A 26,481-nucleotide genomic window follows, 5' to 3' on the forward strand; every position below is an offset into this window, starting at 1 on the left:
GTTGTAGTTCTTGCCGGACTGCTAGCATAGAAGGCGGACGAGTAGCCCGCAGGACCCCGGGCCGGACTAGCGGGGAGAAGTCTAGTTTACGGCATGCATATTACGGGCATGGGGCACAGAATGCCGGAAAGGTGGAGCGTCCTCGGCGGGAGGACTACAAGTCCCGTGATGCAGCGGGGCCGGAAAAGACTACAAGTCCCGTGGTGCAGCGCGGCCGGAAGTGGTGGCACGTGGGAGATGGCCGGCAGAGCGGTGTGGAGGGCGGTGGGTGCACTCGTCAGCCGGCCCGGGGCAGCCGCCCACCCGCGGGGGTATGCCAAGAAGCCGGGTGAGAGGGGAGGGCCACACCCGCATTATGGTGGCCTGTATAAGGGCTGCCTGCTCCGGCATGGTTTATATTGGGGTGTTCAGCCGCAGTATTTACGTGTGACCCCCATGGCGGGGCGGTAATCCGGTCAGTATAGACAGCAGCTGCGTGTTAGTGTCAGCGCCCGGTGTGACCCTGCGGCGTGAGCGCCCTGAATGGGACGGCCGCAGCTTGTGAACGTGCCGGATGTCATAAACTGAACTGCAGCGGCGCCGTGTGAGCGAGGCCTGAATGCCGCCCCTCCGCAGGGCGCTGGTCACTGAGCGGGTTTACCACCTATTACTATGTATAAAATACGCCGTAATAAACTTTGTTTTCACCCATGGCGGTTGCAAAAAAAAGAATGTGCCGTACGCTATCCAAGATGGTGGCTGGGGAGGTGCCCGTACGGAGCAAGTGCGACCACGGAAACGGCTAGTGTGAGCCCTGACGCAGCGCGCTGCACTATGACCGCTTCCTCCCCTTTAGCGCCAATCATCCTGCAGTGGCGGATCAGAGGTGTGCAGGTGCGCCGGAGCTCAGAATCCAAGTTGGCCCCACCCCTCTGCCAAGTGCTGGCGGTGACCTGCAGGTAAAGCGGGGAGCCGGTCCTTCTGCGCCCGGATTCAGCCACGTGTGCCAAGAGGTAAAGCGTTGGACCCAGACCCCGGGCGGTGCCGGCACTATATGGCGGTCAGTCGGCTTTCCGCTCAGCTGCCCGGCTCTTGGATGGAAGATAAAGCCCTGCGTGCCGCCGGTTGTCTGCTGGTATTTTGAGGCGGAGCTTCCTACGCGGATGTGCCACCGGTCTGGTACCTCTTAGTGACTGATAACAGAGAGCACCGTTGTGGCAGCGTTCACGTCCATCCGCGGTTCCTCATCTGCTGCTGTGACATTCCCAGGTCTGACTCCTCCAGGATCTCTTGCTTTGCCCCTTCTGACTGGCGCAGTGCCACACTCTGCCATCACCTTGGCCTGCTACGCCCCGAGACCTCCTCTCTTCTCACAAGGCTGTGCGCTCGCTCCCCGTAGAGACAGGCGGGAGGCGCTCTCCTCAAACCTTAGGTCGACTCACGGCCGTAAGATGTGGAGGTCATGCAGCGCTTTATGGTCTGGAGCCGGCGGTGACCCGGTGTACTGCCACGGATGACGGCAAAACTGTGCCGAATCTCGCACACGCCGCCATGCGCGGTACAAAATCATGACTCCTCCCCAACACAAGCCCACTGATCGCACATAAATACATGCGGGCTTCACGTGGACCTCTCTGGCCGGACCAAAACCAGCCGGGGGGGGGGGGGCCGCAGCGGCCGCCGGGCCAGAACCAGCCGGGGGGGGGGGGCCGCAGCGGCCGCCGGGCCAGAACTGGGGGGGGGCCGCCGGGCCAGAACCGGGGGGGGGGGGCCGCCGGGCCAGAACCGGGGGGGGGGGGGGAGGGCCGCAGCGGCCGCCGGGCCAGAACCGGGGGGGGGGGGGGGGGGAGGGCCGCAGCGGCCGCCGGGCCAGAACCTGGGGGGGGGGGGGGGGGAGGGCCGCAGCGGCCGCCGGGCCAGAACCGGGGGGGGGCCGCAGCGGCCGCCGGGCCAGAACCGGGGGGGGGGGGGGAGGGCCGCAGCGGCCGCCGGGCCAGAACCGGGGGGGGGAGGGCCGCAGCGGCCGCCGGGCCAGAACCGGGGGGGAGGGCCGCAGCGGCCGCCGGGCCAGAACCGGGGGGGGGAGGGCCGCAGCGGCCGCCGGGCCAGAACCGGGGGGGGGAGGGCCGCAGCGGCCGCCGGGCCAGAACCGGGGGGGGGGAGGGCCGCAGCGGCCGCCGGGCCAGAACCGGGGGGGGGGAGGGCCGCAGCGGCCGCCGGGCCAGAACCGGGGGGGGGGGGGAGGGCCGCAGCGGCCGCCGGGCCAGAACCGGGGGGGGGGGGAGGGCCGCAGCGGCCGCCGGGCCAGAACCGGGGGGGGGGGGAGGGCCGCAGCGGCCGCCGGGCCAGAACCGGGGGGGGGGGGGAGGGCCGCAGCGGCCGCCGGGCCAGAACCAGCCGGGGGGGGGGGGGGGGGGGCGCAGCGGTTGCCGGGCCAGAACCAGGGGGGGGCAGCGCGGAGCTCCCTGCAGATCGGCCGGGACTCTCTTTAGGATTGCTCTCACGGTTTCATGTGTTTTCAGGAACCAATGAGCTTCAAGTGGGCGGGGCACACGCCAAACAAGCACGCACCTACCTGCACAGCTGCCGGCCAGATACTGAAAGAGCACAATGGCTTACAGCAGCCTAATGGTGGCCGCATCCACACAGAACAACCGTCCCTGCACCGTGTAAAGCCGCCATGCCCGTGTATGATGTCTGTGACCAACATATAGCGGGTACCACATACATTATCGGGTGCCGCAGAGCCATCCCATGGCCCTAGTCACACCTGAGGCTGTGCTCTACACCCCCGGCTGGCAGCACTGGTCACGGTGAGCCCATGACCCCTCTCAGCACTGATGACAGACGCCGAGGCTTCCTTCTGTGCCGCCATGCTTTCATCTATCAGGACGTAGTGGGCATCCAACAGTGCGGGCAGCGGGATGTGTGGACTTGGCACCATTGCAGTTCTTAAAGGCAGCGGCGATCTGCGGGACGTCTCGGGGTCTCGGGGAGGATTTTATTTAACCCCTTCAGTTTAACCCCTTAACACTCCTGGCCGTCCAGTTACATCATGGAGGTTCAGTGTTTGTACAGAAGGAGATGGCGGGTCAACCCCTCTCCATACAGCGCAGGTGACGGATGTTTCTGACAGCCGCCTACGACGACTATGGATAGCAAAACCGCTGAGCGCAGCTGTTAACCCTTTAAATACCCCAATCAATGTTTGGGGGTCCCGAATGGCCCCTCCCCTATGAGATCATGGGGTGCTGTTCAGTTGCCATGGCAGCCAGGCCTTCTGAAACCCTCAGGGTTGCTATTGCCTATCAAGCCGTGCCCGTTTCGTGGCAGGATAGACTGCCTGGCAGATGGCGGTATGATGTAATACTATGACATCACACTGCAGGAGCCATCGGGCCGTCGCCGGTTCGTCTCTCTTCTGGGGACTTAAAAAAAAAAAATAGTTTTATTAATAGAAAAAAATAAAAGCTAATAAAAGTAAGAAATAAAATTCCGTTTACCGTATTTATAATTAAAAAATGTAAATAAAACCCCCAAAATATATCTGGCATCACTCCGTCCATAAAAGTCCGATCTATCAAAGTAACGCGTTATTACCCCGGAGGTTTAACGGCGTCCGAAAGAAAAGGGAAGAACCCCCGATGTGCCGATTGTTGGTCACCCCGTCTGTGAGGAAAATGTGATAGAAGTCCATGGAAAAGTCCTGTGACTTCAATGGAAACTCCGGGACGTCCCGCGAGAACTACTAGGGGGCCAGAAATAAGAAGAAGAGTTATGATGTAAAAGCCAAAAATGGATGGGGGTGGGGGAGCGGTATCCTTAAGGGGTTAAAAGCTCCTATTTTTAAAGGGATGACCCGGGCACAGTAGCGCTATTCCTTACCACAGCCGCACAGGGAACCTTTACTTGGTCCTTATTGCATCTTTATGGCCCACCATGGGACTTGATCCGGTGGAACGGTGGCTGTTCTGCTGATGGCTTGCCTATATAAGAGCTTCCTCTGCTACCACTGGCACTGCCCCTGAGCAGTGAGGAGCGGGCAGGCGGGAGCTCCCCACCTAGTGTGCCCGCCCAGTTCATGAGCCCCCACTGTTGGCTGCAGCAGCGCTTTCTGGCGCTCTGAAGTCGGTGGAAAAAACACGAGGCAAATGGCTGATAAGAGAGACAGATAGTATGCTGGGCCAGGGGGCAGCCATATTGCCTGCAGGGGGCAGCGGGTACTGGGTGTACAGCTTCTTGGGCACAACTTGTCTGAATACGGCCTTACATTGAAGTGGGTTCTCTGCTGGATCTGAAGGCTCTGGACACTTTTATGGAGGGGGGGGAGGTTTCATTCAGACTTTTGCGCTGTTTGACTCCTGCAGCTTCTGCGTATCGCGGTATGTAGACATTGCAGGATGACGTCTCGATAGATCTGTCATTGAGGCTCAAAAGCCCATTTTCTAACATGGTTTGTAGTATGAAAAAGTAGTAAGTCATGAAAAAAACTGCCTAAGTTTCGTATCGCCATAGTTGTGCGGCCCCAGAGATTAGTTATTTCTATCGCCCCGTGAACACCGTCGCAAGTATAAAATCTAAAATACAATTGTGGAGTTTTGTTTTTTTTTTATTCCCTTCCCCGAAAAGTTAGCAAAGTTCTACAATGCATTATATGTACCCTAAAATGATTCAATTAAACACAGAACTTGTCCTGCAAAAGAAAAACAAGCCCTTAATGTCGCTGTTGACAAAACAAGTAAAGGTATGAACTTCAGTTAAAAAAATAAAAATAAAAAATGTGGTTGACCGGTAGGGCCTAGAATAGGCCGTTCTTTAAAGGAATTGTCCAGTTATAAACTATTGATGGACTTTCCTGGTTTAATATAGGCACCGGTTCTGCTTGCATCAATGGGATTTTGGCTGTAATACCACCCCAGGCCACTGCGATGGGAACGGAGCTGTCTGCTTCCTGGTGAACAGCTGATCAGTGGAGGTCCCTGGCAGCAAACCTCTGCTGCTCTACTATTATATAGGCCATCAATAGTTTACAACTGGGCAGCCCTGCGAAGGAGTTAACCTCCTTAAAATGTAAAGCAGAAGTGAAGTGTAAAGAAGTAGAAAAGCCCAGCAGATGGCGGGAGGAGCAGCTTCCTCTGTAGGACATGGCTGTGTCCGGGGCCGTGCAGCGTCTGTGCGATATGCCTTGTTACATGTATTACAGACCCTTCTGGGAAGTAACCATCTCGTTTTCTTCACAGTTATTAAAGGAAAGGGAAAAGGATTTGTTAAAGAGGTCCAGAAAGGGCCTGAAGTGTGTAAAGACCCCGCTATCCTGACCACACACGCCATGGGAGTCAATATATACAAGTCCGGAGCAGATGTCAAGCTGAAGGAGGATTCTCAGTATCCTGACTGGTAATTCACTGTTTTACCTCCATTCTTTAGGCTGCAGGGAGGAATATACCCTGTTTCCCCAAAATAAGGCCTACCTTGAAAATAAGTCTCCCTTGGTTTTTGGAAGGGATTTTTGGGGGTCTTGAAATATAAGCCCTACCTTGAAAGCAAGCCCTAGCTGCATTACATAAAAAATAAAAACATTACCTAGCAGGCTCGGTCCGGGTCCCCCCGCTGCTCTCCTGGGCTCCAGCGTGCTTGCTGCAGTGCTCAGCTGCCCACAGAAGATTGCTTCTTGGTTACAGGATTCATAAATCTCGCCTCCAGGAAGCGATGGCTGTGATTGGCTGAGCAGCACTCGAGAACCAATCGCAGCCATTGCTTCCTGGAGACGGGATCTATGAATCCCGTAACCAGGAAATGATCTTCTGTGGGCGGCTGAGGACTGGAAGAAGCGTGTTGGAGCTCCGGAGAACAGCGGGAAGGACCTGGACCGAGCCTCCTAGGTAAGACATCCCCTGAAAATAAGACCTAGGGCCTCTCTTTAGGCCAAAATTAATATAAGACGGGGTCTTATTTTCAGGGAAACGCAGTAGTTCTAGAGCCGGCGCACCAAAACCATCACCTTGTAACCAATCCCCCAGGAGGAACACTTTGTAACTCCATAGAATAAGTGTGATCTGTGGCCCTCCAGTAGCCCTGATTATAAAGCCATCTGGCTGCGGCCCCCCGGCACCCTGTATAAACCCCACGCAACAGTGTAGCACAAACAATCAAGGATCAGATCTGTTTTCTGGGCTTTTCTTCTTTGCGTTGTCTTCTTAGCAGCATTGGGCCGGGCTCGCACGACCGGATGTGAATTACAAATGCCGTGAGCGTATGATCCGCGCTAATACGCAAAATCAATCCCAGGCATTGTTATACGCCGGTCCAATCACATTAGAGGGTTGGAATCGTATAATCTGCGAGCGGAAAACAAACCGCAGCAGGTTCTATTCTACCACGGATGTCGGCGATCTAGAGCCGTCGTTCTCTATTGGCACAATTACGATGCGTACGGGCGCGGGTATCCGTGTCATCGCTAAGCGGCGGCACAGGAAATGTATACGCAGTAAAGGTGTACGGCACATGACCGCCTGCGTGGGTGCGCAGTACAATCACGGGGCTGTATGTAGGGTCACGCCTGGGCTCCCTGCTGTAATCCGCTCCGGCCAGGGTGTAGTTTGCAGAATTTGCTGCAACCTGCAGCGGATTTGGGTAACATCCATGTGTTATATGTGAATTTGCTGTGGATTTCACCATGTGATTGCAAAGGGTTAAATCCGCAGTGTAAGGGGATGTGATATCCACCCGTTAATCTGCAGTGTTTATCACCGGGTGTGGATGAGGGTCAGTGACATGGTCTCCACTATGCTGCTGCCGGGATTCCGCAGCCTTGCACCCTGTATGGACGGACACGGGCTCATAGAGCGTATCTAGCAGCGCGTGAGACTAAATGACGTTACGTACCGGCTGGTGCCGCTCATCGCCATGTACTATCGCGGCGTTTATGTTCGCTTAATACGCGCTGAAACGGGACATGCTGCAATTTTGTTTGCACTTATGCAGCATGTTGACACGTGAGCTACCACCGGGAGCCGCTGCAGAGCCTAGAATGGCAGTTTGAAGGGTCCTCCGGGGTCATGGGGTCCGGCCCCCTGCCCCGTGCTGGCATAAGCAGTCTTTCCCCCACCTGCAGCAGGTTCTGTCTAGTTCTCTGGCCTACAGGACAAGCGGAGGTCTGGGCTTCACTGCCGATCGTATTCTGCACCAAAATGATCTGAATTTACCTTAAAATTTGTCCCCTGATGCCAGTAACATAACAGCGAGCACAGAAGACGTGGGGATTAGAGCTAAACCAGAGAGTGGAGCAGCCAGAGAGGTTTGTGCAGCATATAATAACATCACCAACCACTAGGAGGCGCCTCAGAGTTTGCGAAGCCCCAATGTAGTCTACTGAACCAGCTGTATCATTAGGCAGACCTCCTGAATACTAGTGGTAACTATTTTTAGGTGAAGAGTCTTTAAAGTGAACTTGTCGGATCCCCTAGCTGCCCCGGCCGTGGGTCACACACATTCATGTCTGCAGTCGGATCCCCTAGCTGCCCCGGCCGCGGGTCTCTCACATTCATGTCCGCAGTCGGATCCCCTAGCTGCCCCGGCCGTGGGTCACACACATTCATGTCCGCAGTCGGATCCCCTAGCTGCCCCGGCCGTGGGTCACACACATTCATGTCCGCAGTCGGATCCCCTAGCTGCCCCGACCGTGGGTCACACACATTCATGTCCGCAGTCGGATCCCCTAGCTGCCCCGGCCGTGGGTCACACACATTCATGTCCGCAGTCGGATCCTCTAGCTGCCCCGGCCGTGGGTCACACACATTCATGTCCGCAGTCGGATCCCCTAGCTGCCCCGGCCGTGGGTCACACACATTCATGTCCGCAGTCGGATCCCCTGGCTGCCACGGCCGTGGGTCACACACATTCATGTCCGCAGTCGGATCCCCTAGCTGCCCCGGCCGTGGGTCACACACATTGATGTCTGCAGTCGGATCCCCTAGCTGCCCCGGACGTGGGTCACACACATTCATGTCCGCAGTCGGATCTCCTGGCTGCCCCGGCCGTGGGTCACACATTCATGTCCGCAGTCGGATCCCCTAGCTGCCCCGGCCGTGGGTCACACACATTCATGTCCGCAGTCGGATCTCCTGGTTGCCCCGGCCGTGGGTCTCACACATTCATATCTGCAGTCGGATCCCCTAGCTGCCCCGGCCGTGGGTCACACACATTCATGTCCGCAGTCTGATCCCCTGGCTGCCCCGGCCGTGGGTCACACATTCATGTCCGCAGTCGGATCCCCTAGCTGCCCCGGCCGTGGGTCACACACATTCATGTTCGCAGTCAGATCCCCTAGCTGCCCCGGCCGTGGGTCACACACATTCATGTGCGCAGTCGGATCCCCTGCCTGCCCCGGTCGTGGGTCACACACATTCATGTCCGCAGTCGGATCCCCTAGCTGCCCCGACCGTGGGTCACACACATTCATGTCCGCAGTCGGATCCCCTAGCTGCCCCGACCGTGGGTCACACACATTCATGTCCGCAGTCGGATCCCCTAGCTGCCCCGGCCGTGGGTCACACACATTCATGTCCGCAGTCGGATCCCCTAGCTGCCCCGGCCGTGGGTCACACACATTCATGTCCGCAGTCGGATCCCCTAGCTGCCCCGACCGTGGGTCACACACATTCATGTCCGCAGTCGGATTCCCTAGCTGCCCCGACCGTGGGTCACACACATTCATGTCCGTAGTCGGATCCCCTGGCTGCCCCGGCCGCGGGTCTCTCACATTCATGTCCGCAGTCGGACACCCTAGCTGCCCCGGCCGTGGGTCACACACATTCATGTCCGCAGTCAGATCCCCTAGCTGCCCTGGCCGTGGGTCACACACATTCATGTCCGCAGTCGGACACCCTAGCTGCCCCGGCCGTGGGTCACACACATTCATGTCCGCAGTCGGATCCCCTAGCTGCCCCGGCCGTGGGTCACACACATTCATGTCCGCAGTCGGACACCCTAGCTGCCCCGGCCGTGGGTCACACACATTCATGTCCGCAGTCGGATCCCCTAGCTGCCCCGGCCGTGGGTCACACACATTCATGTCCGCAGTCGGATCCCCTAGCTGCCCCGGCCGTGGGTCACACACATTCATGTCCGCAGTCGGACACCCTAGCTGCCCCAGCCGTAGGTCACACACATTCATGTCCGCAGTCGGATCCCCTAGCTGCCCCGACCGTGGGTCACACACATTCATGTCCGCAGTCGGATCCCCTAGCTGCCCCGGCCGTGGGTCACACACATTCATGTCCGCAGTCGGATCCCCTAGCTGCCCCGGCCGTGGGTCACACACATTCATGTCCGCAGTCGGATCCCCTAGCTGCCCCGACCGTGGGTCACACACATTCATGTCCGCAGTCGGATTCCCTAGCTGCCCCGACCGTGGGTCACACACATTCATGTCCGCAGTCGGATCCCCTAGCTGCCCCGGCCGTGGGTCACACACATTCATGTCCGCAGTCGGATCCCCTAGCTGCCCCGGCCGTGGGTCACACACATTCATGTCCGCAGTCGGACACCCTAGCTGCCCCGGCCGTGGGTCACACACATTCATGTCTGCAGTCGGATCCCCTAGCTGCCCCAGCCGTGGGTCACACATTCATGTCCGCAGTCGGATCCCCTAGCTGCCCCGGCCGTGGGTCACACACATTCATGTCCGCAGTCGGATCCCCTAGCTGCCCCGGCCGTGGGTCACACACATTCATGTCCGCAGTCGGATCCCCTAGCTGCTCTGGCCGTGGGTCACACACATTCATGTCCGCAGTCGGATCCCCTAGCTGCCCCGGCCGTGGGTCACACACATTCATGTCCGCAGTCGGATCCCCTAGCTGCCCCGGCCGTGGGTCACACACATTCATGTCCGCAGTCGGATCCCCTAGCTGCTCTGGCCGTGGGTCACACACATTCATGTCCGCAGTCGGATCCCCTAGCTGCTCTGGCCGTGGGTCACACACATTCATGTCCGCAGTCGGATCCAAAGCTCAGTGAGGCTCGGTTTGTTTTCTGTAATTGCAAATTACTTAGCAATGATCCATGAAAGCCGTCCCTCTGGGTTCCTCCGTGTTCGCTCCTTTCTTCTGCACATCCATTGACTTGAATGACACGACGGAATAAGACCTGCTGTAAACATATGAATCCTCCATTACACCACAAACTCCTCTGGGCATCGGATCTCCTGTACATGTGGGGATATTCTGCATCAAGGAGGGAGACCCGTGTCGGGCTGAGGACTCAATAGATAAAACAAGTGGGCTCAAAGTGGAGATAGCTTTCAAATCGATTGGGCTCCGCCCCCCCCCCCTTCCCCAGGACACCCCAATAGATTGGGCTCTGACCCCCAGGACCTGCCAAATGTCTCAGTGTAGATTACACATGCGCACGCCCGTTCCATTTATTTCCATGGGAACGATAGAGATAGAATTGAAGCGCTTGGCAATCGTGGCACTTCCAATTGATGTGGAGACCTTCGGATCGGGGAGGGTCCCGGCAGTCAAACCCCCGTTGAGTCATTGATTAGAATGCTATCAGGGAATAACCTTCTTCTGGGCACAATCCATTTTTAAGGGCTTGTTCATGGAGAAAGACTCTTCACCCAGACCTGCTGCGTTTACAGCCTCAACTCACGGCCCGATTCCCACACCGGGTCATGTGGTACGGACAGTCGCATCATTGCGGTAGGTTGGCTGTTTCACTAGTTTTAAGCCACCCCCATCTGTTACAAACAATGCAGAGAAGAGGGATGGCCTAATAATTTAGAGGGGAGGAACAGCCAGCCCCCTGCCAATGATGTGACGGGCACAAAGAGGCCATACCATGTGACCCAGTGTCAGAACTAGAATGAAAGGGGAGGTTTTTAATTGTAAATGTCCTGAATGCGGAGCTCAGCCCCCAGAAGCGCCTGCAGGGGTCACGTGCCATTCATTGGTCACATGACTGCTGCAGCAAATTGCTGGTCTCCAGTAGTCACAAGCTGTTCATGCACACGACACAAAGGCCAGTGATTGGCTACAATGGTCACATGATCGGTGAACAGCACGACTACTGCAGGATCTTCTAGGTCCAGAGCGGCGGCCATTTGTAAGGTTTTTTCCTCTTTCTTACAGTTATCTACCCTCTAATCCATTGTTAAACCCATCAGAAAGCCTCTGTAAACTGTTCCTATTTTCAGTTGCAGCGAGTGAGGGCTATGATCTCTATATCCATTGGTCACAGGATAATCCTTGGCATGCATTGTCCATGATCTGGGCATCGGCGGATCCCCACGACGTGGATAATGGAGGGAGGGGTAACACGGATACATGTAAGGTTCTGCACACGGGCAGGAAACACGTCACCATTACACAGTACAAGGGAAACCACTGGGGAACACCGACATGGAGAAGGACTTGGGGGTTTTAGTTAAATGTAAGCTAAATTGGAGCAACCAGTGTCAGGCAGCTGCTGCCAAGGCAGATAGGATCATAGGGAACATCAGAAGAGGTCTAGGGGCGCATGACGAGAACAATGTTATTCCTATTTACAAGTCACTGGTTAGGCCAGTCATTACTCAAGAGGCGCATATCAGAGCTTGAGCTGGTTCAAAAGCGGAAAACTAAAGTAATAAATGGAATGGGCGGACTACAAGACCCAGAGAGGTTGTCAAAACTGGGGTTTAGTCTAAAAAAAAAAGACTTCTGAGGGGCGACCTAATAACTGTAAAGATCTATCAGGAGTTAATACAGAGATCTTTCCCATCATCTATTATACCCCGGACTGTAACAAGGGGGCGCTCTAATAACTATGTATAGATATATCAGGGGTCAGTACAGAGATCTCTCCCATCATCTATTATACCCAGGACTGTAACAAGGGGGCGCTCTAATAACTATGTATAGATATATCAGGGGTCAGTACAGAGATCTCTCCTATCATCTATTATACCCAGGACTGTAACAAGGGGGCGCTCTAATAACTATGTATATTAGGGGTCAGTACAGAGCTCTCTCCCATCATCTATTATACCCAGGAGTGTAACAAGGGGGCGCTCTAATAACTATATATAATATATCAGGGGTCAGTACAGAGATCTCTCCCATCATCTATTATACCCAGGAGTGTAACAAGGGGGCGCTCTAATAACTATGTATAGATATATCAGGGGTCAGTACAGAGATCTCTCCCATCATCTAATATACCCAGGACTGTAACAAGGGGGCGCTCTAATAACTATATATAATATATCAGGGGTCAGTACAGAGATCTCTCTCATCATGTGTTATACCCAGGACTGCAACAATGGGGCGCTCTAATTATGTATAATATACCAGCGGTCAGTACAGAGATCTCTCCCATCATCTATTATACCCAGGACTGTAACAAGGAGGTGCTCTAATAACTATGTATAATATATCAGGGTCAGTCTAGAGATCTCTCCCATCATCTTATATACCCAGGACTGTAACAAGGGGCGCTCTAATAACTATATATAGATGTATCAGGGGTCAGTACAGAGATCTCTCCCATCATCTATTATACCCAGGACTGTAACAAGGAGGCGCTCTAATAACTATGTATAGATATATCAGGGGTCAGTACAGAGATCTCTCCAATCATCTATTATACCCAGGACTGTAACAAGGGAGTGCTCTAATAACTATGTATAATATATCAGGGGTCAGTACAGAGATCTCTCCCATCATCTATTATACCCAGCACTGTAACACGGGGGCGCTCTAATAACTATGTATAGATATATCAGGGGTCAGTACAGAGATCTCTCCCATCAACTATTATATCCAGGACTGTAACAAGGGGGCGCTCTAATAACTATATATAATATATCAGGGGTCAGTACAGAGATCTCTCCCATCATCTATTATACCCAGCATTGTAACAAGGGGGCGCTCTAATAACTATATATAATATATCAGGGGTCAGTACAGGAATCTCTCTCATCATCTATTATACCCAGCACTGTAACAAGGGGGCGCTCTAATAACTATATATAATATATCAGGGGTCAGTACAGAGATCTCTCCCATCATCTATTATACCCAGGACTGTAACAAGGGGGCGCTCTAATAACTATATATAATATATCAGGGGTCAGTACAGAGATCTCTCTCATCATCTATTATACTCAGCACTGTAATAAGGGGACGCTCTAATAACTATGTATAATATATCAGGGGTCAGTACAGAGATCTCTCCCATCATCTATTATACACAGGACTGTAACAAGGGGACGCTCTAATAACTATGTATAATATATCAGGGGTCAGTACAGAGATCTCTCCCATCATCTATTATACACAGGACTGTAACAAGGGGGCGCTCTAATAACTATGTATAAATATATCAGGGGTCAGTACAGAGATCTCTCCCATCATCTATTATACTCAGCACTGTAATAAGGGGACACTCTCCACATCTAGATGAAAGCAGGTTTCCACAAGAACATAGAAGGGGGTTCTTTACTGTTAGAGCAGTGAGACTATGGAACTTTCTAGCTTAGGACACAGTGATGGCAAATTCAATAAGGCTTTGAGGGGCCCGGACGCCTTCCTAAAGTGTAGTAATATTACAAGCCACAGTCACTAGATCTCTGGAGAAAGCTTGTTGATTCATGGATTTCCTCCTGATTCCACACTGCAGGATAATAGGCTGAACTGAACATGCGACATGGGGAAAACCTGTCCTGGTTGCTGCTAAACAACTAATCACAGAGCAGCTTTCATTTTGTATTCTGCTCCAGTAAAATGAAAGCTGCTCTGTGATTGGTTGTTAGTGGCAACTAAGACAGAGTTTCTTTTAGACAGTTTCAGAAAAATCTCCTCCTGCCCCAGTCTCTGCCGCTGCATTCCAATCCAGTGGAGGCCAAAAGGACCTTCTCTTTCAGCCTCTGTGAAGTGGCTGCATGTGATACTGTGTATACACCAGACATAGGGCGCCGTGTACAGATACATTGTTGCAGTTTAAAATGAAAAATCTTTTTTTTTTAATTATTTAAAAAAAGTGGTGTGCCGCAGGAGGTCAGATGACCCCCTCCTAATCCTGTGACTAACGGTAAGACAACTCGCTGCAGGAGGACATTTCTACCCGGGAATTAATTTAGTCTTTTTTCTTTTCCTGCCATGTTTCCTTTAGTTTCCCCCACGATGATGTGCGGAGATTAGCTTTAGGTGTCTGTATTAAGTCACAGCATCAGATCTGCTCATAGTGCCTTTTCCTATACAGTACATTACTAATTGTATGACTTGATTCTGTAAACGGCTGCTCTGAAGTTGGTTTTTTTCCCGCTTTGCCTTGTATTTTGTGTTTTCTTAGGCTTTTCCAGCTGAATTTGGGACCCCCTAAATCTTTGGAGGAAAGAAGTCCGGATACTCCTGAATACTGGAAACTTTTACGAAAGCTGCACATGTGGAGAAACAATCGTCTCGCCAAGACCAAGAAGTTTTAGTAGCCTGTTATCTCAGACAGTAATAAACCTGCTGGGAATCACAAATAAAGGATTTCTCTTTCTATACTGTGTATCCAATGTATATAATCGCCATAACCTAAAGCAATGTGTGTGAGAAGCAGATCTTATATATAAAGGCAGTTAGAAAAATGGAGGTCTTGTAGTCTAAATGTATCAGACGTGGAATGTCCTCCTAACTTGTCCCTGGGACTGACGCTATTGCGAGGACTCCCGCGGTCTCCCTGTTCAAGCCTAATTAATTCCACTTTGTTAAACCTGAATGGGAAGGGGGTCACTTATCTACCCTTGCGAAGAGGCTTTGGTTTGTTCTAGGCTATGATTTACACGCTTAACTTGGACTTGTATGCATGTGTGTAGGTGCATTGTTCTCCCAGGGGTATGGGGCCAGGTACTTAGTAAATGGTTCGCTACATGCCATGATGATGCCGAGGTGTACAAACATGCATCGGCTTCACCCGAGATCTGGAGTGACGGAGTCAATGCAGCATGCTGTGTGTTCATGCATGCCGAGGTTACCATTAGTCCCTCCAGAACTACAGAGAGATTCTAAACCATGTGGATACGAAAGAAGTTGCACAATTTTATACTTTGATTTTTCTTTTATTTTAGAAAAAATAGTTTTGGAAAAAAAAACAATCAAGAAGGACCGTATATATTTCTGCATCCAGTGTGATGTGGCAGACGCTGCAGAATCCCCTTCTACGATTCTTAGCGCGTTGACCCCTCATGCTAAACAGTCCTATGTCGCTCCTTAGTTTTTGATAGTCCTTTAACTTTGCAATTCCGTAATAGTTTATTATTTTTTGTGCTTTTAGTGAATTCTTTATTTCACTTTGACCCGAGACGTGCGATCAGAGTTCAGATTGGCTGCCAAGTTTTATCTATGGTCTGAATATGTTCCTTGGCCTTCATACGAAGTGCAGCAATGCTGGAGCTCCTTTGGTCTAACTCTTCTAGGGGAAACTTGTCCACAAAGCTGCCCATGCACTGGTAAGGACCGCTGCTTAGAGGCTGTATAGAGGTCATCGGAGGTGCGCTATTGAGGAAAGTGTGGCCAGAGTATGGTGATTGAAGATTTTGGGAAGGAGCTATAAATCCTGGCATGCTGTGGACAGTTGTAGCTGCAGATATGGGGGACGTGAGCCATGGGTCCAACGGCAAGGAAGAGCCCAGTGGCCCAACACTAGTTGTTATGGGTGTCCTTGAGAATGAGAGCAGCGGGGAGTCGTGGAGTTTAGCTGAGGAGGACTCCAGCTTCTCTTGTCGTCTCCATTTAGCTCTTCTGTTCTGGAACCAAACCTGTACCAGAAAAGAAATGGGGATTTGTGAGGGATTGGAAGGCATCATTCTATAAACAAGCGGAGTGGCAGGTGTTATCAAGAAAGAGCAAGATATCTGCCGCATTAGGATGAACACAATTAGCATTGCCGGGACCAGATCCCTGATAATGATGATTCCATTAACGGCTCGAAGTGTCTGCTAATTGGATAGAGCAGTTTATGGATTAGTAGGGAGAGGGTGGAAAAGCACATAGGGTAATGAGGGACGGGGGTGACGTGGAGACTACATGTGGGTGGAAGGGCTTGCACCAGATATCTTCCTATAATGGAAGACGCTTGTCACACCGCTACTAATCTGTGCAAGCTTCATGGAGGACTGACAGTAGAAGTAGTGAAGAACCATATAAAATGAAGGCATCTAAGCCAGTCACAAGTCCGCAGTCCGTATATTGATTGGCCTTATTTCTTGGTAGTTCCACATAATCATTCTGGGCAGCGGTCTGCTCTCGCTGCACTTAGTGTACATCCACCATACACATGTATGTGTCACACAAATATCCCAGACGGACAACTGTAGGCCATGTGAAACGAGAGGAATAAAAGTAACTTATATATCCTGCATTAAAAGCCCTTTCACAAGACTGACAGAAGCCTTCTTACTCAACTGGGGTTTCCATTTGAAATACATGAGCGGCTTTTTACAACCTTCAGAAATGGATTTTAAAGCCTGAAAGAAGTCATTATTTTATTCTCCATCCTGAACGACTCGTCTCGTCTTACTTACATTCTGTTGATATACCCAAGCCAAGAGTGTAGAGATAAAGGCAAAGATTGGTAATGGGGAGCTGGCATTTCTGTTTACTTTAGACCAGTGTTTCCCAACTCCAGTCCTCGGGGACCCCCAACAGGTCATGTTTTCAGGATATCCTATGGTAAGACCACCGGTGGTAATGTCTGAGGACCGACCATAATTACATCACCTGTGCAACACTGAGGACATCCTGAAAACATGACCTGTTGGGGGTCCCTGAGGACTGGAGGTGGGGGACACTGCACTAGGCTATACAGTTGCACGTGTCACTCGTAGTTTGCCAATTTAAAAAGAAAAAAATGGAGGCGTCTACTTTTTTTTTTTGTAGCTCCAAGGTACATATGAAGCCTCATTAGGTTCCAATTTTCTATATAGCAAAACAAAAGGTATGGTGGCATGTATAAACCAGACAGTTGCCAAATACTCTTGGCATCAGTTTGCCCCGTAGGGGTCTACACATTCTCTTTAAAGAGACTCTTCGATATAGTAGGAGGTTAAGACTAGAGCTACATACAGACTTTGGTTGTGACAGTGTTGCCCTATGAACGTGAAATCTACTAGATGCCTTTGAACACTTTGCCGATCTCTGCTACCTGTGAGGCACCGCCCATCCTGCAAGGTCACAGGATAACCCGGTGGTCCCAGTGTTGCAGCCAAAGCTGTTGTGTAGCTCTAGCTATGACGAGTGTCTAATAGGAAAGAATTGGTTTCCCGGAGCAACCAATTAGAGTGCAGCTTTCATTTCCAATAGTGCTCTTGAAAAATGATTGGTTGCTACGGACATCAGACAACTTTTCTTGTAAAGAGTTTCTGTCATCAGGTTCATGCTGCCTGAACCATAAGCAGCATGAACCCAAGACCACTGTGCACAGAGCCCCTGTGGAGGTTGTATTCTGAAATGCTACAGCGTTTCAAAAGAAACACATTTCGAAGTTTGACGCAGAGCATAGCTCCGAGTCACAGGGGCGGGCCGCACCAGCCCATCCGCAGTATGCAGAGCGACCGCTCTGTCCCTGCTTTTATATAAGGAGAGAGCAGTCGCTCTGCATGATGTGGGTGGTGAGTGGCTGGGGCGGCCCACCTTCATGACTCGGAGGCACAGGATAAGGTTTTTTGCAGTTTAGCGACATCCTACGTAAATTGTTAGTTTGAAACCCTGCCGGTAACACCAGAAGTAAAATTGGGTAAATATGGGGACTTTTTTGTAGTCTTTTTCTTTAGTTTTTGTTTTAAACACTTTTTGCTTCAAATTTTCTTTGGCAACATTTTTAAAGGCTGCTAATAAGTAAAGCCCCCTGGCAGAAAGTCTTGGGGGCTCCTAGCTAATGTTGGGGTAACGTTAATTATTGGTCTTGATTTCCTATACAACTAGGTTCAGAAACAAGTAACTTCAGTCCCTCCGTCATGCTCTTGCTCCTTTCTCACCTGTACACGGACTTCTGGCAGGCTGACTTTCATGGCCAGCTCCTCCCGGCTGTATACATCGGGGTAGTGGGAACGCTCAAACGCGCGCTCTAACTCGTGAAGTTGGTAAGTGGTGAAAGTAGTTCGGTTTCTGCGATGCTTCTTTTTGGGAAGCTCGTCCTCTTCCCCTTCTGGGGGGCATGATGTGGGTGTATTGTCACTTCGTAGGTCACACAGGTCTCCTTCACATTTGTCTAGAAACATCCTGAATGCTATAAAACAAGAACACAATATGCTATTAGAGGAGGCCATGAAAGCAGATTACGGTAATACATTCAATACGCATGTTGTGTGCGCCGTAGTCACTGCGGACGGGGATGGCTGTTAGAAAAATAATTAAAATTAATTTAAAAAAAACATTCAGTAATGTTTTTTCCCTATTTATTCTTGAGGCCGAGCGGCCCGCAGTTTACACTAGTGATCTATATCACACACACCACTAGGCGAGAACCACTAGGAAAAATCTTTTTTATTTCATAAGGTTTTCTTTACACTTTTTTCTCTTACTTTTTTAGGTCTCGTAAATAAACACCAGGAATTTTATGCATTTTTAGAAGGCATTTTTTGTTATTGTGCTTTTTTCAGCTCTTTTTTTAATAGAGAATAACCCGTAGAATGAGCGCTTGAAAAAGCCAAACCTCCAGAAAAAAAAACACAAACCCCTTAAAAAACACACAGATACAAAAAAGACCCACAAACCCTGCATGGTTCGTGGCATGTTTAATCTTTCCCAGCTCACATCTGGCTACAGGAAAAGTGCTGCTAAAAATGTGGTAATTGTCCTAAAAACGCTGTGTGAGAATTTACATAGGAACTAATATGATCTAGAGATGCAGAAGAATACCATCCAGCAGTGTCCTCGGTGTCCCCAACGGGAGGTACGATGGGGATACGGGCAGGGGACCACTCATGCTGCTGTTAGCTCATGGTATGCCAGCTCTAAGCTCCTTATCTGAAGATTTGCTCTACTGTTGAAGGATTAGCAAGGTTTCTGTCTTGCTACAACTTTGCAAACAACAACATAGATGGTTTCCAGAAGGAGACACCTCCGAAGAGATCAACCATGTAAGATTCCGGTGACCGCTGGGTGCTGTAAGGTATCCGTGTCCGCTAACCTGCGTCCAAGCTTCAATGCACTTGTGGCTCAACGGACAACTGCAGCTTTGTGACGGGTGAAGAAATAGTCCCACGTCTTACCGGGAAAATCATTTTAGAAATACTAATTTAAAGAAGCAGCTCCCCCTCGAAGACGTGGAGGATTCACCATCAGTGGCCGTGAGATCCAACGTCTTGCTTTACTTCCTCATCGTGCCGCGTTCTATCGCTTCTGTTTAACGACTGAACATACAGTAGTCCTTGGGTGTAAGAGAGGACAAGCTCTCGGCTCCTGTTGGCTACAGTATTAAAGGGTATATCTGTCGGCGTTCTACTTGTAGTATGTTTGACAACAAAGTCAGAAAAACCAAATAGGGGACGGGAAAAAGATTTGGGTGCAGCCTTAAATATTGTGCTGTGGGCATCTACAACGACTACCGCTGGTACGGCACATGAGCTTCATAGACCAAAAGAGAAGACAGACGGGTAATTTAGGCTGATTCTGTTGGTCATATATTAGCATTTGGATTGTCACTACAACATCCAGCGCTCTCGGTACCCTACTGGACTAAAACCATCATAGAGCCCGATGGGGATCGGAGCTTGGCTCGCCAGAACCATGGGAAATCTGCGAGTTGTCGCCATAATATACGAACGCTACAGCTTGTTTATCAGTAGAGGTGATCAAATAGGCATTGGGTAATTGCACCTGCAAAAAGGAACCAGTCACATGACTTCTGCACTTCTTTCTCACACAATACCCAATTATTGTCTTCTTCCATTAAACATTGTATTATAGTCTTATGCTCGTATGTACTTGGGAGTTACACAAGATAATCACAGAAATGACCCTCCAAACTTTACATCCCCTTCACAAAGCCCACCATACATCATGCGGATTCATTTCCTCTGCTGCCTTCTCTTTCATTTCTGTCTGTACCAAACCCACATGTTCTGAATTTCCATGGCAGATGCTACGGTTCTCAGAAGGAATTATGTTTCACTAGCATTACACTTAAGATTTACTCAACACTTAAAACCTATAGCAAAGCATAGGACAAGATCTATGGCCCCGACACCAGTCGTAGTGTCCTCAGATTCGTCTGTGTGTCCCAGTAGTAATACATGAGGCATCACATCCACAGAAGTAGCTGTTGGGTATCATTTAGGCCTACAAGTGGGGAGGTCAGCGTTACTAGGGGGTCATTCTAGCGTAAAACAGCAATCCTATTACTTCTGATACATAGAAGGGTCACGAATCCAAGAAACATTGCTTATTTCTCGTGAACGTTCCACTAATGTACGTAAGCAATATATGAAGTGACACAAATTGTTACCTGGGTTAGTTGGCTACTTTGGTATCGCGCCCGTGCTTCGGCAGATTGCGGTACCTGGCAGCGTCTCCTTCTGCTGCACTTAACTGCTAGCAAACAAACGGATCAGTCCCAAAATAAGATCCAGGCTTTGGAGACTTAACACTGGTGGCCGGGAAGGGGGGCCAGCTTCAGTCGGGGATGAAGATCGCAAAGGAGAGGAAATCTTGGTGAAATCTTCACAGATGTCCACAAGACTGAAGGAAGATTCAGCAGCCGTAGGGGGATTACTTGACTTTATTAAAGGGTCACCTCCCCCTCCTAATGATGATTGGCACTGCCCAAGGGATGTAGGGAGAAGTGCGAAGGGAGGGAATATTTCTTCTGTCGATTCATAGAGCTGGTCTTCAGATTCACTAGTGCCTCAATATATTAACGACGTGTAAGATTAATCGGCCGCTGCCAGGATTGAAATTAATGTAATTATCCAAAACTTTTCACGACAAGTTTTCTGCAGTGTTTAATGAATGACACGTATAGATAGATGTAGAATAATGAGATAGTTGGGACTATTTCAGGATTCATATCTGACATGTTGTATGAGCTGCTTACATGGAGCGCCATGTTCATAATATCCACATCTATGCATACAGCAGTAGGAGTCCTTGGGACCTTCACAATTTCGTAAGCTTAGTTTAATGAAATTACAGACTCTTTAAGAAGAATTCAAATTTTGAAAATGGTAAATAAGAAATTAGTCCCACTTCTTATTGTGTCCGTTCCCATTTTTCTGATGTCTTTTGCTGTTTTGTATCAGGGAATAATTGATTATGGTGGATTTCCCCAAAGTTGGACTTCCCTATCAGTTTATTGGCACACTTCATTTCCCTAACTGCAATAACAACCTTCATTTATATGACTCATATTATATATAATATACATATTACACAACACTTTACACGACTTCATATAATGGGTTCTGTTCGCATTAGGGCTCAAAATTCACTCGTTAGCATATTTTGGAGTGTAGGAGGAAAGCTACACAAACATGGGGAGAACATACAAACTCCATGCAGAAGTTGTCCTTAGACTTGAACCTAAGTCACCCTCTGGGCCTGGATAAACAATACTCCCCCCCCCCCCACTTCTCTTACTACCAGATGCACGCTGTGTATTAGTATGTATCATTAGTCTAAGACACTACTCCTGCTTTGATTGACCAGTGCTGCCCATGGGAGAACCAATTTGTATCAAAAACATCTTGCACCACTTCAGGGAGGTAGGATTGCGGAGTTTCTCCCATTGTTTTGGGAGAAACATCACATCACAGTGCCGGCCGTGGTGCAATGAAAAGTGGGAAAAAATCACTCATCTGTATGAGCCCATTCAGAAGAATAGGGGTTTATATGATGCGAGATTTGTGTGTCTTGTAATGCACAAATGTCACCCAATTGTCTCGTCTGTGGGAAGGCGGCCCAAGGGAAAAAATATTCCTTCCCGACTCCAATCTGGCCATCGGAATAGTCCCTGGCTTCTTCGCTCCCAGGAAGGTCTCAGCAGAAGGTCAATTCCTTTAAAGTTACCTTAATTTCCTGACTATTTTAACGTCTAATTAGGCTCACCTACTACAGTTAGATTGATACATGGCAGCAACAAGCCAGCACAGGCGGGGGGAGCGGAGATGTGATGGCCATCGGTGTAACAATCTCATGAGAACAGACAGGAGGATATAAGGAGAGTGGTTCGCGGGCTGAGTGAATGACGTAGTCGGAGCGCGACGGAGCGGGGTACACACTGGGATGTTGGTTTTATTTGCACTAAGTAAGAAATGTTAGAGAGCGGGCATGCATGGGTTAAGCCAGGGAGAGAAAGCAGAGAATTTGGATATCCGCTAGTGAGCTACGCGCAGAAAGGGCAACACGGTAGGAGCAGTTGAACGCGGTTGCTGGATGCCGTTCCGCTGCTTCCCCATGCCGGAGCACTGCTGTTCACTGACATTGGGCTGTTGATTAAAGTTGAGTTTGCAGCATCCCAATTGGAGCAATGTGGTCTCTTCCTGTGTGGCCGACAACCTCACCGTTGCATGTCCCTCACATTGGAGAGGCCTGTGATAGAGCATATGTGAGGCAGCATCCTTGGATGTACCCCTGCCATCTGGACTGCTGCCCTCGTTACCATTCTGGTCCGGAAGCCCTATGCCCCCTCGGATTTTAAGTTGCAGCATTTGTATTTGTAGGCTATGACTCTAAAAGCAGCATATAGAGCTCTGCTTGTTATTTCCATGACATGCGGTTTCCCAAAACTTTTCTACTATTATAATCCTACTACAACCCCTCTGTGTCCCAAGCATCATTTGTGTTTATACACTCTTTATAAAAAAAAAATCCTGACCCTAAAAGAAGTTGTCATTTTGCTGCAAAACTCGGCATGCAGTTACATCTTGGGCAGATATACCAATGATGAGAGTTGTGGTGATTAGATGAATGGTCTTGTCACTGGAGGCCCTAAAAGTGGTTTCCCCCTTGGCCTGTAAGAGGCTCTCGGAGGCTCCTTGTGTGTAGTGACCTCTTCATCCGCTTGTGTGGAGCTTGTTGGCCACTAGATGCCTCTACGATGAAGAGAAGAGACTTCACCCTGTTACCAGAGTCTGAGAGGGGCGCATTATTGGGGTGTGAGGAGCTGGATGGTCGTATCGATGAATTGTCCACCACCGACCGTTCTGACCGGACTGTTAGGAGGTGTTGGGACCACTGGATGGGGACACACAAGGTGAAGGGGCTCAGGACGCCCCCTACAGACCACCAGTAGAGAGGAGCGTCTGACCAGACTGTTAGGAGGTGTTGGGACCAGTGGATGTGTGAGGGCACACAAGATGACTGGGCTCAGGGTGCCCCCTACAGACCACCAGTAGAGAGGAGCGTCTGACCAGACAATTAGGGGGTGTTGAGACCAGTGGATAGGGACACACAAGGTGACCGGGCTCAGGACGCCCCCTACAGACCATCAGTAGAGAGGAGCTTCTAACCAGACTGCTAGGAGGTGTTGGGACCAGTGGATGGGAGCACACAAGGTGACCGGGCTCAGAAACGCCGACAGACCACCAGTAGAGAGGAGCGTCTGACCAGACAGTTAGGAGGTGTTGGGACCAGTGGATGGGGCACACAAGGCGACTGGGCTCAGGAACCCTGACAGATCACCAGTAGAGAGGAGCATCTGACCAGACTGTTAGGAGGTGTTGGGACCAGTGGATGCGTGAGGGCACACAAGGTGACCAGGCTCAGGATGCCCCCTACAGACCACCAGTAGAGAGGAGCGTCTGACCAGACTGTTAGAGGGTATTGGGACCAATGGATGGGGGCACATAAAATGACCAGGCTCAGGACGCCCCCTACAGACCACCAGTAGAGAGGAGTGTCTGACCAGACAGTTAGGAGGTGTTGGGACCAGTGGATGGGGGCACACAAGGTGACCGGGCTCAGGAACCCCGACAGACCACCAGTAGAGAGGAGCATCTGACCAGACAGTTAGGAGGTGTTGGGACCAGTGGATGGGGCACACAAGGCGACTGGGCTCAGGAACCCTGACAGATCACCAGTAGAGAGGAGCATCTGACCAGACAGTTAGGAGGTGTTGGGACCAGTGGATGGGGCACACAAGGCGACTGGGCTCAGGAACCCTGACAGATCACCAGTAGAGAGGAGCATCTGACCAGACTGTTAGGAGGTGTTGGGACCAGTGGATGCGTAAGGGCACACAAGGTGACCGGGCTCAGGACGCCCCCTACAGACCACCAGTAGAGAGGAGCGTCTGACCAGACTGTTAGGGGGGTGTTGGGACCAGTGGATGGGGCACACAAGGCGACCGGGCTCAGGAACCCCGACAGATCACCAGCAGAGAGGAACGTCTGACCAGACTGTTAGGGGGTGTTGAGACCAGTGGATGGGGGCACACAAGGTGACCAGGCTCAGGACACCCCCTACAGACCACCAGTAGAGAGGAGCGTCTGACAACTGTTTCACTGTCCGCCATCCAAAGGCAGATGACATGATTGTTACAGGCTCCTGTGTCTGCCAGAACCATTTCTAGGCATTTGGATGGAGGACATTTGGTCTCATGTCACCCATTACATGTACAGGGTTTGACACCCATCGACTGTCATCTCCGTTTGCAGTAGTGTCGTGAAGAAAGTGGACTGCTTCGGAGTGGAAACAGGTTTTATTCAAAGATGAATCCAGGTTTAGTTTGGGTATTAATGATGGCCTTGTTCTTGTCTGGAGACCTGGGGGTTAGCGCCTTGATCCTGTTGCTGCTTCCACTTTGACAGTCTATGGGTTTGCATAATCTGGAGGCTCAGTTACAGCAAATGTGGAGTGATTTGCCACAGGATACCCAATGCCTCCATGCCCACCCGTATCAAATTTTGTATCCAATAGAGTTGGTCCAACAAGGTAATAGAGCCTCCATGCCCGCCCATATCACATCTTGTATCCAAGCTAGAGGCGGTACAACAGGGTACTAGAGCCTCCATGCCCGCCCATATCACATCTTGTATCCAAGCTAGAGGCGGTACAACAGGGTACTAGAGCCTCCATGCCCGCCCATATCACATCTTGTATCCAAGCTAGAGGCGGTACAACAGGGTACTAGAGCCTCCATGCCCGCCCATATCACATCTTGTATCCAAGCTAGAGGCGGTACAACAGGGTACTAGAGCCTCCATGCTCCCTGTATCACATCTTGTATCCAAGCTAGAGGCGGTACAACAGGGTACTAGAGCCTCCATGCCCACCTGTATCACATCTTGTATCCAAGCTAGAGGCGGTACAACAGGGTACTAGAGCCTCCATGCTCCCCGTATCACATCTTGTATCCAAGCTAGAGGCGGTACAACAGGGTACTAGAGCCTCCATGCCCGCCCGTATCACATCTTGTATCCAAGCTAGAGGCGGTACAACAGGGTACTAGAGCCTCCATGCTCACCTGTATCACATCTTGTATCCAAGCTAGAGGCGGTACAACAAGGTACTAGAGCCTCCATGCCCACCCGTATCACATCTTGTATCCAAGCTAGAGGCGGTACAACAGGGTACTAGAGCCTCCATGCCCCCGTATCACATCTTGTATCCAAGCTAAAGGCGGTACAACAAGGTACTAGAGCCTCCATGCCCCCGTATCACATCTTGTATCCAAGCTAAAGGCGGTACAACAAGGTACTAGAGCCTCCATGCCCCCGTATCACATCTTGTATCCAAGCTAGAGGCGGTACAACAAGGTACTAGAGCCTCCATGCCCCCGTATCACATCTTGTATCCAAGCTAGAGGCGGTAAAACAAGGTACTAGAGCCTCCATGCCCCCGTATCACATCTTGTATCCAAGCTAGAGGCGGTACAACAGAGCACTAGAGCCTCCGTTTAATGGGTCAGTTTTCTGCAATAGTGTTACAGTCACACAGAGAAAGTTTCATTCCATCCAACAACTTCTAGATGCCTGATTGTTTCTGACAGTGAGTGTATTACAGATTGTACAGCGCCCCCTGGAGGTCACTAGAATTAAAAACAGGAAGACAAGCAAGCTGATCCTCCTGCGTGCCGAAGAAAGCGGTTCTACTGTGGCCTCCACCATGAACAGAATGAAGTTTACCTTATAGGGGTAAACACTGTAAATAAATGCATGTTTGGTGATGACATAGAGGGGTAACCAGATTTTATATGGGCCTACACTCATGGTGAAACACAGGGGGTCTCATTTATCAAAACTGTTCACAAGAAAAACTCTTTGTTGTCCATAGTAACCAATGAGATTGCAGCTTTCATTTTACTACAGCAATTTCAGATATTAAAGCTGAGCTCTGATTGGTTGCACTGGGCAACAAAGATACTCTTGAAGAATAAAAGTATCTTTAGGGCCCTCCCGCACCTGCGTATTACATGTGTGAAAAAATGCAGCATGTCCTGTTTGATGCGTAATATGCACCAATATAGGCTATGAGGTTTAACTTGTGCAGCGAATAATCATGTTACATGTTGTACTGCATATTAGGGCTTATTTAC

At 50.6% G+C, this 26,481-nt stretch overlaps 2 protein-coding genes across 3 annotated transcripts in view; one reads left to right on the forward strand and one right to left on the reverse strand.

Moving 5' to 3' along the window:
* The first annotated feature begins 105 nt into the window (after positions 1 to 105).
* On the forward strand, positions 106 to 14,510 carry MRPL54 (mitochondrial ribosomal protein L54). Its single transcript, XM_066574417.1, has 3 exons — positions 106 to 328; positions 5,220 to 5,376; positions 14,314 to 14,510. Exons 1-3 carry the CDS (start codon positions 109 to 111, stop codon positions 14,444 to 14,446), a joined length of 510 nt encoding a protein of 169 aa, XP_066430514.1. The 5' UTR covers positions 106 to 108; the 3' UTR covers positions 14,447 to 14,510.
* An 815-nt stretch (positions 14,511 to 15,325) lies between these two features.
* RAX2 (retina and anterior neural fold homeobox 2) overlaps positions 15,326 to 26,481 on the reverse strand; it is a 53,761-nt gene continuing 42,605 nt past the window's right edge. For both annotated transcript variants that reach the window (XM_066574938.1, XM_066574939.1), the window contains 2 exons: positions 17,984 to 18,234; positions 15,326 to 15,766 (listed from right to left, as the gene is read on the reverse strand). In XM_066574938.1, coding sequence (XP_066431035.1) covers positions 15,326 to 15,766; positions 17,984 to 18,234 — 692 coding nt within the window. The remainder of the gene's footprint in view (positions 15,767 to 17,983; positions 18,235 to 26,481) is intronic.

The sequence above is a fragment of the Eleutherodactylus coqui genome, chromosome 7, assembly GCF_035609145.1.
Source record: "Eleutherodactylus coqui strain aEleCoq1 chromosome 7, aEleCoq1.hap1, whole genome shotgun sequence".
NCBI lineage: Eukaryota > Metazoa > Chordata > Amphibia > Anura > Eleutherodactylidae > Eleutherodactylus > Eleutherodactylus coqui.

Excerpts from the sequence above, each read along its gene's own strand:
- MRPL54 (XM_066574417.1), top strand. The coding sequence starts at position 109 with ATGGGGCACAGAATGCCGGAAAGGTGGAGCGTCCTCGGCGGGAGGACT. Across the intron at positions 329-5,219 it reads GGGGTATGCCAAGAAGCCGG|TTATTAAAGGAAAGGGAAAA; the intron begins GTGAGAGGGGAG and ends TTTTCTTCACAG. Across the intron at positions 5,377-14,313 it reads GATTCTCAGTATCCTGACTG|GCTTTTCCAGCTGAATTTGG; the intron begins GTAATTCACTGT and ends GTGTTTTCTTAG.